The sequence below is a fragment of the Lynx rufus genome, unplaced genomic scaffold (genome assembly GCF_022079265.1).
Source record: "Lynx rufus isolate CCGP_SWC_20201006 ecotype Redwood Valley unplaced genomic scaffold, mLynRuf1.p SCAF_10, whole genome shotgun sequence".
NCBI lineage: Eukaryota > Metazoa > Chordata > Mammalia > Carnivora > Felidae > Lynx > Lynx rufus.
Genome location: NW_025814824.1, coordinates 72,492,299 through 72,506,975, shown reverse-complemented (window position 1 = coordinate 72,506,975; position 14,677 = coordinate 72,492,299). Strand labels below are relative to the sequence as shown.

General features: G+C 40.7%; 1 protein-coding gene across 16 annotated transcripts in view; it reads left to right on the top strand.

Annotated features, from left to right (window-relative positions):
• SUSD1 (sushi domain containing 1) overlaps positions 1-14,677 on the top strand; it is a 287,713-nt gene that overhangs the window by 30,351 nt on the left and 242,685 nt on the right. For all 16 annotated transcript variants that reach the window (XR_006960106.1, XR_006960108.1, XM_047067858.1 and 13 more), the window contains exon 6: positions 13,631-13,810. Coding sequence is in view for 14 of the 16 variants with exons in the window: in XM_047067858.1 (XP_046923814.1) it covers positions 13,631-13,810 (180 nt within the window). In the remaining 2 variants the exon portion in view is untranslated. The remainder of the gene's footprint in view (positions 1-13,630; positions 13,811-14,677) is intronic.

The following is a 14,677-nucleotide window of genomic DNA, read 5'->3' as shown; positions in this document are numbered from 1 at the left end:
AAGGAAGCACCTATCCCAACTTTACTAGGGCTTAAAAGAATCAGAAATGAGTTATTTTTTATCATGTCTTCTAGACAGGTGTTAAGGTGATCATGTATGTTTTTGCTTTAAACAAGTCATGTCTAACCTATAATTATATTATTAGATTTCCCGATAATATATTCTAGTATCTGGAATGGATTCTTCTGGGTCTTTGGTTTTTTATTCTTTTCATCTGGGTTATAGTTGCTAAATTAAAAAAAGTATTTTTATTTTAGAGAGAGGGGGAGGGGCAGAGGGAGAGAGAGAGAATGAAAGAGAAAGAGAAAGAGAGAGACAGACAGACAGAGAGACAGAGAGACAGAGAGACAGAAAATCCCAAGCAGGCTCCATGCTCTCAGTGCAGAGCCCAACATGGAGCTCAAACCCACAAACCATGAGATCATGACCTGAGCCAAAATCAAGAGTCTGACACTCAACCAACTGAGCCATCCAGGCGCTCCTGCTAAATTTCATTTAGAATTTTTCTGTTGATACTCAGAAGTGAGGTTGGCTTATTTTCTTTTTCTGTGCCATCTTTGTTGGGTTTGGTGTCAGTGTTATTCTTAATTTTAAAAAGAGAATTTGAGAGAATTTCTTTATTCTTTGGACTACTATAAATAGAATTTTTAAAGATTCGGAAAATTTCACTCGAAAATTATCTGGTTATGGCTTTTTTGGAGAGGTAGCCCTGGGGCTATTAAAAAATCCTATACTTATTGGTCTAAGTTTCTTACCCATTTTGGTGTCTATTTTGGTAATTTACGTATTCCTAGAAAATCATCTATTTTATCCAGATTTTCAAGCTTATTTGTAGAGAGAAGTGTAAAGCAATCTTATTTATAATTTTCTGTAGTTATAGTTGTTTATAAGTGAAATATTGGAAACAACTGCAGATGTCTATCAGTAGGAGATTGGTTAAATAAATCATGGCATATACATGAAATGGAATATTATGTAGCCAGTAAAAATTACATTAGAAAATAATATTTGTTAACATAGTTTAGTCTTAATAGTGTATTACTGAGTTATCAACTATATGTGTAACATGATCTTGGTTTTGAAAGAGTTCATATGTATATATATGCTTACAAAAGCTTAGAAGGGTGTACAACAAAATATTAACAGCAGTAACTTCCACTGGAGGGGATCCTGGATGATTTTCATATTTGATATTCTTTATGGAAAGAATTTTGAACATATTAGACAAAGTAACAAAGCTGTTTCCATTTTGGAAAAAAGAAAACTTTTCATTGACTTTACTGCATAGCTAGAAAATCTCAGTGAAGTGCTTGGCTAAGTTAATTCTTGTGCTGTTCTGATCTGCGATTCAGGCTCTACACATATTTTAATAGTTAATGATCATACTGGGGGTTAAGAAATTCTAAAAGTACATTATAGTTCTAACATTATCTTTCAATGGATCAATTAAAATGCACAACTTAGATTAAAATGTGCCATAATGCATATCAAAGAACTCTCTGAGGATTTATATAGGAAAACCCTGATAAAAGAGTTAGTGTGGCTTTGAGAACTACTAGTCGTCTGGATTACTGGACTGAGGATGGAGAAAGTTAATTTAGAGGAGAATACTTGTTACATTCCCCAAAGAACTGTTATTTAAAAGATCTTCACAAAAAAAAAAAAAATAAAAGATCTTCCCTCCATTTTTACCTCCTCTAATAACTGCTCCGTCTGCCTGCTGACACCTTCTTCTTCCTCCCCCGTGTCACCACATGGCCACCAGCTTCTCAAGGCTGTGCCTGCTTTTCTGAGCACACCCCTTCTTCTTTATCCTTCATGTTCTCTGGGGCTCCAGATTCTGGGCTGTGTGCCAGCCAGCACTGTATTCTCAGCTCAGAGGAATTAGGAATTCCACTGAAAACACTAGCAAACTGTGAACTTGAACAGGTACTTGGGAAGGGAGCCGCTGTGTGTTACAGATGCAGCTTTGGTGTCCAATTTAACAGACTTCCCCATCAGAGAAGGTACAGTTGGTGGATCCCATTGTTTGCTAATTACTGTGTCCCTGGAGGTTCTGCTGCTGTGGCTGGGACCCCGAGGCACAGACTCTCCTCTGAACAGCTCTCAGAGGTGGGACCTGGAAGGGAGGATGACAGCTTCTCATGCCAGGGCATCTGGGGCTCCTGAAACATCAGTCCCACATTTCCATCAGCTCTCTGGAAAAGACAGAATCAATCTCTAGTTGGTATTGCCTATTATTTTATTATTACTTGTTTAACTTTCAAAGAAGATGCAAGTTGTACATGGCAGTTTAGAGAACTTAAACTTTTAAAATTCAACTAAGCCAGAAGCAAAGTGAGGGAATCACTTCAACTGTGTTATCATCAACAACAATCCAGAGTCCAGGTCTGATGCTAGATAAACTGTAGACCATGTGACTAAGGAAATCTGGGGTCTGGGAGAAGAGAAAAGACAGGTATATCATGAACTATGATGCAAGGGTGAGCTCCTAAGTATTATGTGAAAAGATGGATAAACACTAAGGGTTCTGATGGGAGATAGGGTGGTTCCAGGAAAGAGATGACATTTGTGCTCTTCTCTTTGAGTAGTTTACTTGCTGTGTAAGAGTCTGGGGAGGAGTGGTTTGCAGTGTTGGTCGATGAGTTGGAGGGTTCTGGGGGGTGGGGGGAGTCTATCTTCCAAGATAAAATCCAAACTCCTAACCATGGCCTCTGAAACCAACAGGGTTTGGCCTTTTTGACTTCTCTACAGGTTACATTTCCCATCATTCTCTTCCAACCAACATGTCAAGCTTTTATCAACGTCAGGGCCTTTACACCTGCATCTCCTGCTACTTAAAATACTTGCCAACCATCTTAAATTTTTTTTTACTGTGATAAAATACACATAATATAAAATTTACCATTTTCACCACTTATACATATACAATTCAGTGGCATTAAGTACATTCACAATGTTGTGTAACCATCACTGTTATCTGTTTCCAGAATGTCTTCATTATCCCAGACAGAAACTCTGTACCCATTAAACAATAACTCCTCATTCCTGTGTCCCTCCAGCCCCTGGTAACCTCTGTTGTACATTCTGTCTCTGTGAATTTGTATTCTAGGTACCTTATAGAAGAGGAATCATGCAATATTTGACTTTTAATGTCTAGCTTCATTTACTTAGCATAATGTCTTCAAGGTTCATCCATGTTGTAACAGGTGTCAGAACTTCATTCTTGTCTAAGGCTGAGTGATATTCTATTCTGCGTATATATTTGCGTATATATGGAGTCTCCCTGGTTTTTTACATAGCATGCTCCTTCTCATCTTTTAAGTTTCAGCTTCAGTGTCACCTCTGACATTACTGTCTTCCTTAGTGTCCAATATGTAAGTATCTTATTTATGATTATTTTTGTAGTTTATGTCACCCCTACTGGACTATAATCTGGGAGCTCTGCGACCACGGAGTCGTCCTAGGCATGATCTCTCCAGCACCTGGCACCCTGCCTAGCATGCCTAAGGCCTGTGGGAGCAGCCTGAACTCCGTTCACAAGGGGGTGCAGACCATGCCCGACAGTAGGGAGTTGGCTCCTGAACTGCTGTCCCAGCTGATCACGTGGCTGAGCCCTGCTGAGACCCTGACCTCCTGTTTTGTTTCAGCCCTCAAGCTTCATATCCTTTGCTGATTCCACATCTTCTTTGTCTTCTGTACCTTCACACTTCCTTCTCACTTGGCATGACACCTCTGTGCTTTGATGAAGCAGGGCAAGGCCTTGGGGCTGATTCCTGATTTTCCCCATATCCATGCATATGGCCCTCAAAGAATGGGGGGCCCAGCACTTCTGGGCTGATTGCAGAGGCACGAATTTCTCCTTTGAGTTAATGAGGATACAACATGGTTTCTAACGTCTACTAATAACAGAGCCTTTCTCTAAAGGTGGCCAGCACTTTTTTTTTATTGTTTCTTTTGTTTTTTTTAATATAATTTATTGTCAAATTGGTTTCCATACAACACCCAGTGCTCCTCCTCAATGCCCTCCTCAATGCCCATCACCCACTTTCCCCTCTTCCCCACCCCCATCAACCTTCAGTTTGTTCTCAATATTTAAAAGTCTCTTATGGTTTGCCTCCCTCCCTCTCTGTAACTTTTATTTTCCCCCCTTCCCCTCCGCCATGATCTTCTGTTAAGTTTCTTAGGATGCACATATGATGAAAACATATGATATTTGTCTTTCTCTGCCTGACTTATTTCACTTAGCATAATACCCTCCAGTTCCATCCATGTTGCTGCAAATGGGGTGGCCAGCACTTTAAGGTTGACAAGGTTTTCTGTAAACATTGTCTCATCTGATCTTTAGAAATTCCTTCTGAAGTGGTTAATAGGTTATTTCTCATTTCACATATATTCTATTTACAAGTAATAATGGGTATTATTTCCCATTAAGAACCAGAGAGAGGAAGTGACTTACCTTGTGTCACTAGCTTATGTATCAAGATGAGAACCCAAAGCACTTTCTAGAAGGCAAATTCCATGTAGAAAGAACCCTTGTGAGTACTGGAGGTGGGAGGCAAGAAGGAAACCTGGAGGGCCCAGAAGCACACAATAGGGTCCGGGATCCATCCAGAAGAATATTTATTGTTGCTGAGCCAACTCTTCCGCTTTTAAGATTTTTCTAAATAGAACCCAATCTCACCTCTGCAAAGTGGAGAGTGTTTGAAAAAGTTTTGACATAAGTTGGAACACAGATTAGGGCATTCAGGTGAGGAACCACACACAAGTTTTGTTGCACCGCTGTCTCTGAATTTTTAGCAGGGGTCTGGAGACGATTCTGAGGCCACGTCCAGACCTGGCAGGAAAGTGTGCCGTGAGTGACTCATGGCCTCTGCTGTGAGCGAGGGAGGGTACAGTGGCAGCACACTTTTCCTGTGGTTATCTTTTGTGTTCCAGGTAATCATTTGAAACAGATTTTCTGACACCCTCACTACATACTGACAATTTAAAACATTTAGGAAAACAGTATTGACTTCTTTGCTGCGTGCAACAAATCTCTTGTGTTATCCTTTTGCCAAGTAAATGCCATTGAAATATGTCACTTGCAAATGGAGTCATTGCAGCGTGAATGATGACGCTCTTGTAAGACTGACACGGGCTGGTGAAGCACGAGCTTTAGAGTCAGAGAGACTTGGGTGAGTTTTGACCGAACCACTTGGGAATTGTGTAACCAGCTCTAAACTTCTCTCAACTCCAGTTTCCTTCTTTAGTAGGGAATGAGATTGTTTTCATCCTGTGGACTTATTGTGAAGATTTAATGAGATAATGATATAAAGCACTTGGTGCTGTGCTTGATGTAAAGTACCTGCCAGATAAGTGTTCACCATCAGAATAAGAGGTCATAAGCTAGTAGGGAGCAGCAGGTAGTGTTTCTAACTTAAAAATGTAATATCTTTGTGAAATTTCCTACCACATAGTGGGAAGATCTAAAATCCTCCAGCTTTCACGTTGCCTGATCTATTAGTTTTCAATTCAAATATTCTGTTTACAAATAGAGCATTAAAAGGAAGAGGTTTTTTTTTTTTAATTTTTTTTTAACGTTTATTGATTTTTGAGACAGAGAGAGACAGAGAATGAACAGGGGTGGGTCAGAGGGAGAGAGGGAGACACAGAATATGAAACAGGCTCCAGGCTCTGAGCTGTCAGCACAGAGCCTGATGCGGGGCTCAAACCCATGTACTGTGAGATCATGACCTGAACTGAAGTCAGACACTTAACTGACTGAGCCACCCAGGCGCCCCGGAAGAGGTTTTAAAATATATATATATATTTTTTTAGTGTTTATTTACTTTTGAGAGAGAGACAGAGCGCGAGCGGGGGAGGGGTAGAGAGAGAGGGAGACACAGAATCGGAAGCAGGCTCCAGGCTCTGAGCTGTCAGCACAGAGCCCGGCGCGGGGCTCGAACTCACAAACTGTGAGATCATGACCTGAGCCGAAGTCAGACGCTTAACCGACTGAGCCACCCAGGCGCCCCAGAATGAAGAGTTTTAATGTCATATTTTTGAAAAAAAGAAAGATTCACACGCTGCTCAAAGCATCTACAGCCATTATCCCATCTACAAATGGAAGATCCTTAGAAGAGATACGCTGATAAATTCTTTGTTTCTTCCCAGCACTCACACGTTCACCTCCTCCGAAGGAGGTTTCCATACCAGACACTATTTCTTGACAATCAGTATTGTTATGTGAAATGGAAATTTTTTTTTCTTCCAAGTGAGCCTCTATGAATATGATCTGAAGGAAATGTATTGTTAGCCAAAGCTAACATTCATGGAAGACTTTAGAATACAAAATACATCAAAAAGTTATTTTTTTTCCCCTACTGCCTTGAGGGCAAGTGGACTTTTTGGTACTAATGAGCTCATTAGCTTAGTTACAGCAGTTAATAAGCTACTCTTGAGAATGTGCTTCATGGCATCCTATAACCCTCCCACTTTCTTTGATGATGGCAATACCATTTTCTAAATGCAGGTTGCCACATACTGAGATGTTAGATTCCAACCCCCCACATTGATCATATATGAAATTTAGTACTCCAGTGATCCTGGAATGAGGCTCTAATTCCATGTGGGCAAATTAGGAGCATGCCATAAAGTGCATGAAACTTTGTCGCAAGGTTACATTTTTCAGCCCCATTCCTTAGGCCATATTTCATACATATATGCATCACAAAGATTAATGTTCATAATAATATTAATAGCTCACATGACTGCAGGGGTTATTTTAAAAATATGGGCTATAGGTACAGCCCATGAAGAGCTTACCATTAAGAGGTGGGGGAAGAACATTTTTACAAATGAAGAAAATAGAGGGCTAAGTGCTGAATTATCTGATACAGAACATGAGTATAGTGTAGACTCTGATGTTAACCTGACCATCTGGACCCTTACAACCTGCCATGTCACACAAATTTCTAGGCAATATGTAATTCTGCTTTGACTCTAAGGCACAACAGAGACATTTCTGTTATTGTTGTGTAAATGAAACTAACTTTAATATGATTTTCTTTAGTTTTCATATTTATTGCTGCTTCTCTGCCAGAGCTCTCCATCTACAAATTTATTTCTCTGGGAAGACTTTTTTGGAGTCAATATCAGTATGTGGAATAGGTCTATCATTCCTTCCCTTGGCAGTTGGCAAAACGTCTGCTCAATTTATGGACATTATTGGTCATTTTTTTTTTTTTTCATTCTCAGCTTGGGTATTTATTGGTCTCTAACTCAGTCTTAGATGACGGCTTAGATTACTATGTTATTTCTGAAATCAATCACATTATTGTGCTGATGTTCATAACAGGAAGCAGCCAATGGAGATGAAATTTGTGATGCAGTCAGCTGTTGACTAGATGCCATAAATCTCCTATACCTTTCATCAAACAGATTAACAGATTTCCTTCCAGAATATTTTCTTGGGTTGAATATTAAAGCTAGTAATGTGGGTAAACATTTTTACCTTCAAGATATGAAATAGAGTGTGAATGTGGTCCTTGAAATTGGCACAGCACATCTTCCCCCTGGGGAGACCAGTTTTGCAGTTGATTATTTGAATAAAATCGCAGATATAGGAGGACAGTAGGGAAGAATTCCCAGCCATGTTCATAATTAGTTGACGGTATTGCTGATACATATCCAAACGTTGTTCCTTCATAATATAATTAGCCAGAGAAACGTGTGCTTAAATGAACACCCCTAATGCATATCTAATGCAAATTTGTGCTCTTTATTTTTCTTTCCTTTGGATATAAACTGTTTTTTTTAAACTTTTTAAAAAATGTTTATTTTTGAGAGAGAGGGAGAGAGAGACAGAGACAGAGAGACAGAGCGTGAGTGAGGGAGGGGCAGAGAGAGAGGGAGACACAGAATATGAAGCAGGCTTCAGGCTCTGAGCTGTCAGCACAGAGCCTGACACGGGGCTCAAACTCACAAACCGTGAGATCATGACCTGAGCCAAAGTTGGATGCTCAACTGACTGAGCCACCCAGGTGCCCCTAAAGTGTTTTTAAATGGCTTATTTCCTTGTGATAGTGAAAGCTTTGGGCATTTCATGTAGAACCATATTTTTATTTACTTTATTATTACTTTTTAAAGTTTATGTTGAGAGAGAGAGAGAAAGAGAGAGAAAGTGTGCATGCACGTGAGCAGGAAAGGGGCAGGGAAAGAGGGAGAGTGAGAATCCCAAACAGGCTCTGTGCTTGCAGCCTGACGCGGGGCTCGAACTCACAAACTGTGAGATCATGACCTGAGCCGAAATCAAGACTTGGGCGCTTAACCAACTGAGCCACCAAGGTGCCCCAGAGTCATATTTTTATTACCACCTATTGTAACGTCTGTTGGGTTGATTTTGGGGGTATTTTTAAATAGCAGCCACCTGCTTTCTTGTGTACCATTTGTTCTGAGCAGAAGTGGCAGTAGCTGCCATGTCTCTCAAGCGTAGTGGGGATATCTGTGACAGGCCAGACCCAGGCCAGACCCTATCAGTACTAAGAAGGCTTCAGGGTATGACACTGATGCAGAGGTAAGTCTATTTCCAGCAGCTGTCTTGCTCTGGAAAAACTCATGGAGGCAAGATTTGGCAGAGGGAGTTGTTACACAACACTTCCATACTCATTTGAATGCTCCTTCATGCAGCCTTTTCTCCTGAGGTTTTAGCTAACCTCTAAGGTCAGTCCCAATCAGGGCTTCGAGTGGACCTCTTCATTGTGAGCCTTTCTAGATTTATTTATTTTTATTTTTTATTTTTTATTTTGAAAAGTTTATTTATTTATTTTGAGAGAGAGAGAGAGTGCATGCCCGAGCACATGCGAGTAGGGGAGGGGCAGAGAGAGAGGGAATCCCAAGCAGGCTTCGCACCCTCAGCACAGAGCCCGACGTGGGGCTCGAACCCATGAACAGTGAGATTGTGACCTGAGCCGAAGCCAAGAGTTGGATGCTTAACTGACTGAGCCACCCAGGTGCCCTGAGGCTTTCCAGATTTAATGGACCTGGACTTTGGGACCATACATCCCATGGCTTGAATGCTGGCTCTATCTTTTACTATTGGTGTGACTTTTGAATGTGACTTAAGCTCTTAGGAGCTCTTAGGGGCTCTTAAGCTCCATATTCATATCTATAAACTACATGAGAAAAAACCATCTACCTTGCAAGGTTTTCTGTGAGAAATCAGTCAGATAGTATATATCTAATAGACTGATGTTGAGTAGGATTTCAGTGGATGCTGTCATGATTAAAATTATTGAGGTTTGGGGCATCTGGGTGGCTCAGTCGGTTGAGCGTCCGACTTTGGCTCAGGTCATGATCTTGCAGTTCGTGAGTTTGAGCCCTGCATTGGGCTCTGTGCTGACAGCTCAGAGCCTGGAGCCTGCTTTGGATTCTGTGTCTTCCTCTCTCTGCCCCTTCCCTGCTCATACTCTGTCTCTCAAAAATGAATAAACATTAAAAAAAATTGTTTTTTAATAAAAATAAAATTATTGAGGTTTGAACAGAATTCCCTGGTACAAAACTGATACTAGTTTTTGTGAGTCTTTTACTCTCTTTTCATCTACTTGGTGTTTGGTAGGTGTGAGTTACCTCTGTTGGATAACAAACACAGAGGTAATGTATACCTGTCTTGTTATTTATACTTATAATGTACTGAGGTTTCCTTCCTCAGGGGCTTTGCTCATATCAAAGTAACATTTGTTGCATCTCGAACAATGATAAAGTAGTAGTGTGCTATCAATGAACAGTTCTTTAAGTATTTACTATGTAAAACATATAATTTTTTAAAAGAAATTTATGATTGTTTTATTTATCTTATTAATTAATTTTTTTTTTTAGTGTTTATTTTTGAGACAGAGTGGGAGAGGGCAGAGAGAGAGACACACAGAATCTGAAGCAGGCTCCAGACTCTGGGCTGTCAGCACAGAGCCCGATGCGGGGCTCAAATCCACAAGCTGTGAGATCATGATCTGAGCCAAAGTTGGATGCTTAACCAACTGAGCCAACCAGGAGTCCCTAAAACATACTATTTTAAGTAGGCATTGTGGGGGTGCAAGAGATTGTAAAATAAAGAGTCTGTCCTTTACGAACTGGCCATATTTTGGGAAGACATAATATATTCATAGAAAGATGTTAAACCCTCAAGCATGTGATGATAAACGGTAGCTGTTCATACTAGTATTCCATTTAGGTTCTCAGCTGAGGGTGTGCATAAAAACCAAACTTGGAACCTTGTAGAAATGTGGTTGCCAAGAACCCAACTCAGTACTACTGATTCGGAAGAATTATCTCTGGGGAAGGGGAGAGGCTGTGAGGCTCCAGATGGGTGTTTTTCCAAAGCCCCATAGGCAAGTCAGATGTACACCTTCTGTTTAGAACTATGTGTTTAATCCAAGCCATGCTAGAATCCTCTCTCAATATCTCTTGCCAAGAGACTCTCCAACTTGAGTAGCTGTGGAATGGGAAGGCATAGAGTCACGAGCCCAGGTTGTCTACCACTAGGCACCTTCCTGAGTTGCTGGACCTTAGTTCTTAGAGACCAAGCTATTGATGTCTCATCAACTCCCAAATTAATATTTTTGGTATTAGTTTTTTTATTTAAAAAATTTTAAAGTTTATTTATTTTGAGAGAGAAAGAGAGAGAGAGAATGAGCAGAGAGCATGAGCAGGGGAGGGGCCGAGAGAGAGGGGGGAGGGAGAAAATTCCAAGCAGGCTCTGCGCTGTCAAACTCACAAACTGCAGAGATCATGACCTGAGCTGAAACTAAGAGTCAGACACTCAACTGATCGAGCCACCCAGGCTCCCCATGTTTTTGGTATTAATTAAAAAAAAAATCTTGTATTCCCAACAAAAGCCACCATGTCTTCCATTATTCTTAGTTGTGTCCAAGGATGGAAGGCAGTTTAGTTATCTTCTGTATTCTTATACCTTTAGAATCTGTGCTTCTCCCTTGATCCAATTATCTATCACTGGATTCCTTCCCACTGTCTCCAATGTGCTGTTTAGAATTCCAGTTTCAAGGTCCATAAACCTGCATAACCTACACCCTCAATCTCTTCACTGCTGTTCCCTCTATTTCCTGCTATAACTGAACCCTGGTTTTAACTGGAAGATATTTTAGATGTCAACAATGACTGGGCAGCCTTATGAAACATTAACCACCTGTTCGGTTGGCTGCTCATGTACACACAAATATACTTGTGTCTTGGAGTGTTTTGGGCTGGTTGATATGTCTAAAGGTTTGATGCTTTGAAGGGAAAAACACGATGAGGGCCAAGAAGCCTTGTGTCTGGTAAACATGTATGAAAAGGGAATTAATCTCTGTGGGCAAATATGGGACTTGTGAGGTAGGCAGGGTTGGAGGATTTATGAAATGACCATCTGGTTCTGGTCTCATAACTGCTCATGATTTGAATCTGCACTGACCAGAGACTAACTCCTTTTTAAAAATCTCGGAATTGTGCTCGCTTCGGCAGCACATATACTAAAAATCTTGGAATCAAGTGACTGGTCAGGTGGGTTGAGCTGTTGTATTGAAGTTCTTACGATAACTTCAGTGACAACAGATGAAAGCCTGTTCTGGGAGGCCTCCCTCAGGGAAATAACTCTGGGGTTCTGCAACAGTCCAAGCATCCATAGTGGGATGGAGGCAAGTGTAATTCTATGAAATCTACCTGTTCTGTATCAGAAGCTCGTTTAAGAGAAGCCACCTACTTCTAAGGTCAAGAATGGTCTTTGGGGAGTAGGGAACAGATCATACCATTTTCCTCTATCTTGAGTGCTTTATCTCAATAAATGCCCTTATATTTTAAAAGCCTGGATGTCAAGAGTGCTTAATTTTCTTGGCTTTCTACAGACTGGGGAGAAAACTAAAAAGCAGGATGAATAACAAAAGTTATATATATTTTTTCCTCTGTATTTAGGTATGACTGGGATTGTTGGTTGCATTTGAGATTATTATGACCTCCTTATTTTACATTTATTATGCTTTGTTTAATAAAATGATATCTGTGAACTCCCCATAACAGCATGAGAAATTTAGCATGTTCATTTCTTCCCTTTGCCTCATTGCTCAGAGTTTTTGAAATAATTTGGAACTTTACTTTCAAATTATTTTTTTACCTTGTTCAACTTTATTTATTTAAAAAATTTTTTAGTGTTTATTCATTTTTGAGAGAGAGAGAGTGCGAGCCGGCGAGGGGCAGAGAAAGACTTTCTTTTACATGAGGTAGAGTTTGGCTGGGTCTAAAATGGTAACATCAAAATCCATTTACTTCAGATAGTTTCTGTAAATATTCTAGTGTCTTCTAGTAGTTAAGAGTTGCAGAGAAGAAATTTCATATCAATTTTGTAATGTCAGGCCTGCCTCCCTCTTTGCAGCTGATTTTTTTTCTTTGAAAGATACTTATGGGGCTCCTGGGTGGCTCAGTCGGTTAAGCGTCCGACTTCGGCTCAGGTCATGATCTCGCGATCCGTGCGTTTGCGCTCCGCATCGGGCTCTGTGCTGACTGCTCAGAGCCTGGAGCCTGCTTCAGCTTCTGTGTCTCCCTCTCTGACCCTCCCCCGTTCATGCTCTGTCTCTCTCTGTCTCAAAAATAAATAAACGTTAAAAAAAAATATTTATAAAAGAAAGATACTTATAAATTGAATGTTTAGACTATACTTTCCTTATTAATTTGCTTTACAAAGTTCAAATATTTTCTTTATATTTCATTTAATACTCAATTGGCAAGAAAACTACATCTATTATCTATTATCATCTATTTTGGAGTTTGTGATCTGATGATACATGGTAGAAGGTACTTGAAAATGTTAATATTTAATAGAACCCTGGGATGGTTCTATTAACCATGGGAATTCTTCATAATGTAAATAGTCTTATAATTGGAACATTTTCTTTAAAATTTTTTTATGCTTTATTTTTGAGAGAGAGAGAGAGAGAGAGAGAGAGAGAGAGAGAGAACGAGAGGGGGAAGGGCAGAGAGAGGGGGAGACACAGAATCCGAAGCAGGCTCCAGGCTCCGAGCTGTGAGCACAGAGCCTGATGCGGGGCTTGAACTCTTTAACTGCGAGATCATGACCTGAGCTGAAGTTGGACACTTAACCGACTGAGCCACCCAGGCATCCCTAATTGGAACATTTTCTATGTATACATGTTTGTAAATTTCATTAAAGTCAGGTATATCTATTTTCTCTACTTCTGAACAATCTTATTTTGTATGTCTGCAACTGGATTATTTGATGGGGTTCATGTTCTCTCTTTTCCCAGATGAATGGACTCTATCATTACTAAATGTATCTTTTTTAAAAAAAATTGTTTTTAATATTTGTTTATTTATTGAGAGAGAGAGGGAGAGAAACAAAGTGAAAGCTGGGGAGGAGCAGAGAGAGAGGGAGACACAGAATCCGAAGCAGGCTCCAGGCTGAGCTGTCAGCGCAGAGCCCGACATGGGGCCCGAACCCATGAACCGAGAGACCATGACCTGAGCCAAAGTCGGACGCTCAACTGACTGAGCCACCCAGCCGCCCCTACATGTTTATTTCTAAAATATGACTTATAAGGATAGAAGTTGGGGGTCATAACTAGTGCTTTGCTACTTCCCATTGCAGAGATCAACTGTGGCCATCCTCCGGAAGTGCAGCATGCGGTCCTGGTGGGGAATCACAGCTCCAGGCTGGGCAGTGTGGCTCATTACGTCTGTCAAGAGGGCTTTGAAAGCCCTGGAGGAAAGATCATTTCCATTTGCACAGAGAAAGGCACTTGGAGAGAAAGTCCTTTGACATGCACAGGTATAGACTCCGTTCTGTGGGGCTTTTGTTTCCTGGCAGCAAATGGCCAGCAGGAGCGTGGGACCTGGAGCCATTCCATTGCTCCCTCTGTGTACTGCTTGGCTGTGCCATTTACTTGAAAGGGCACCTGGCATTAGGTTTGTCAGCTAAATCCTGAAGATTTAGGGGGTAGATTGGGAAAATAGGTTGGATAGAAAATTTTGTGCATCCATCTTTTGAAACTCACCTTAAATTACAGTGAGTCCTATCTCCTCTACTTGGCCGGCTGAGAAATTTTTCTCACGAACCGTTTTCTCAGGGGGGCCTAGTTAAGAGTCCTATGTAGCGCACGTTGACACCTTTTCAGAGAAAAGGTGGTGTAATAGATAAAGAGGTTTTTAATGTTTATTTTTAATTAATTTTTTTTTTTAATTTTGAGAGAGAGAGTTAGCAGAGGAGGGACAGAGAAGGAGAGAGAGAATCCCAAGCAGGCTCTGTGTTGTCAGCACAGCGCCCAAAGTGGGACTCAAGCTCATGAACCATGAGATCATGACCTGAGCCGAAATCAAGAGTTGGACACTTAACTGACTGAGCCATCCAGGTGCCCCTATTTTTAAATTTTCAGTTGTGGTAAAACACACACACAACATAAAATTTAGCACCTTAATCATTTTTAAGGGTTAAGTATATTCACGTTGCTGTGCAACCAATCTCCAGACCCTTTTCATCTTGCAAACCTGAACCTCTGTACCCATTAAACAATACCTCCCCTCCACTTCCTCCTCCCCATAGCACCAGCATTTTACTTTCTGTTTCTGTGGATTTGACTAATTTAGATACCTCATGTAAGCAGACTCATGTAGTATTTGCCCTTCTGTGCCTGGCTTA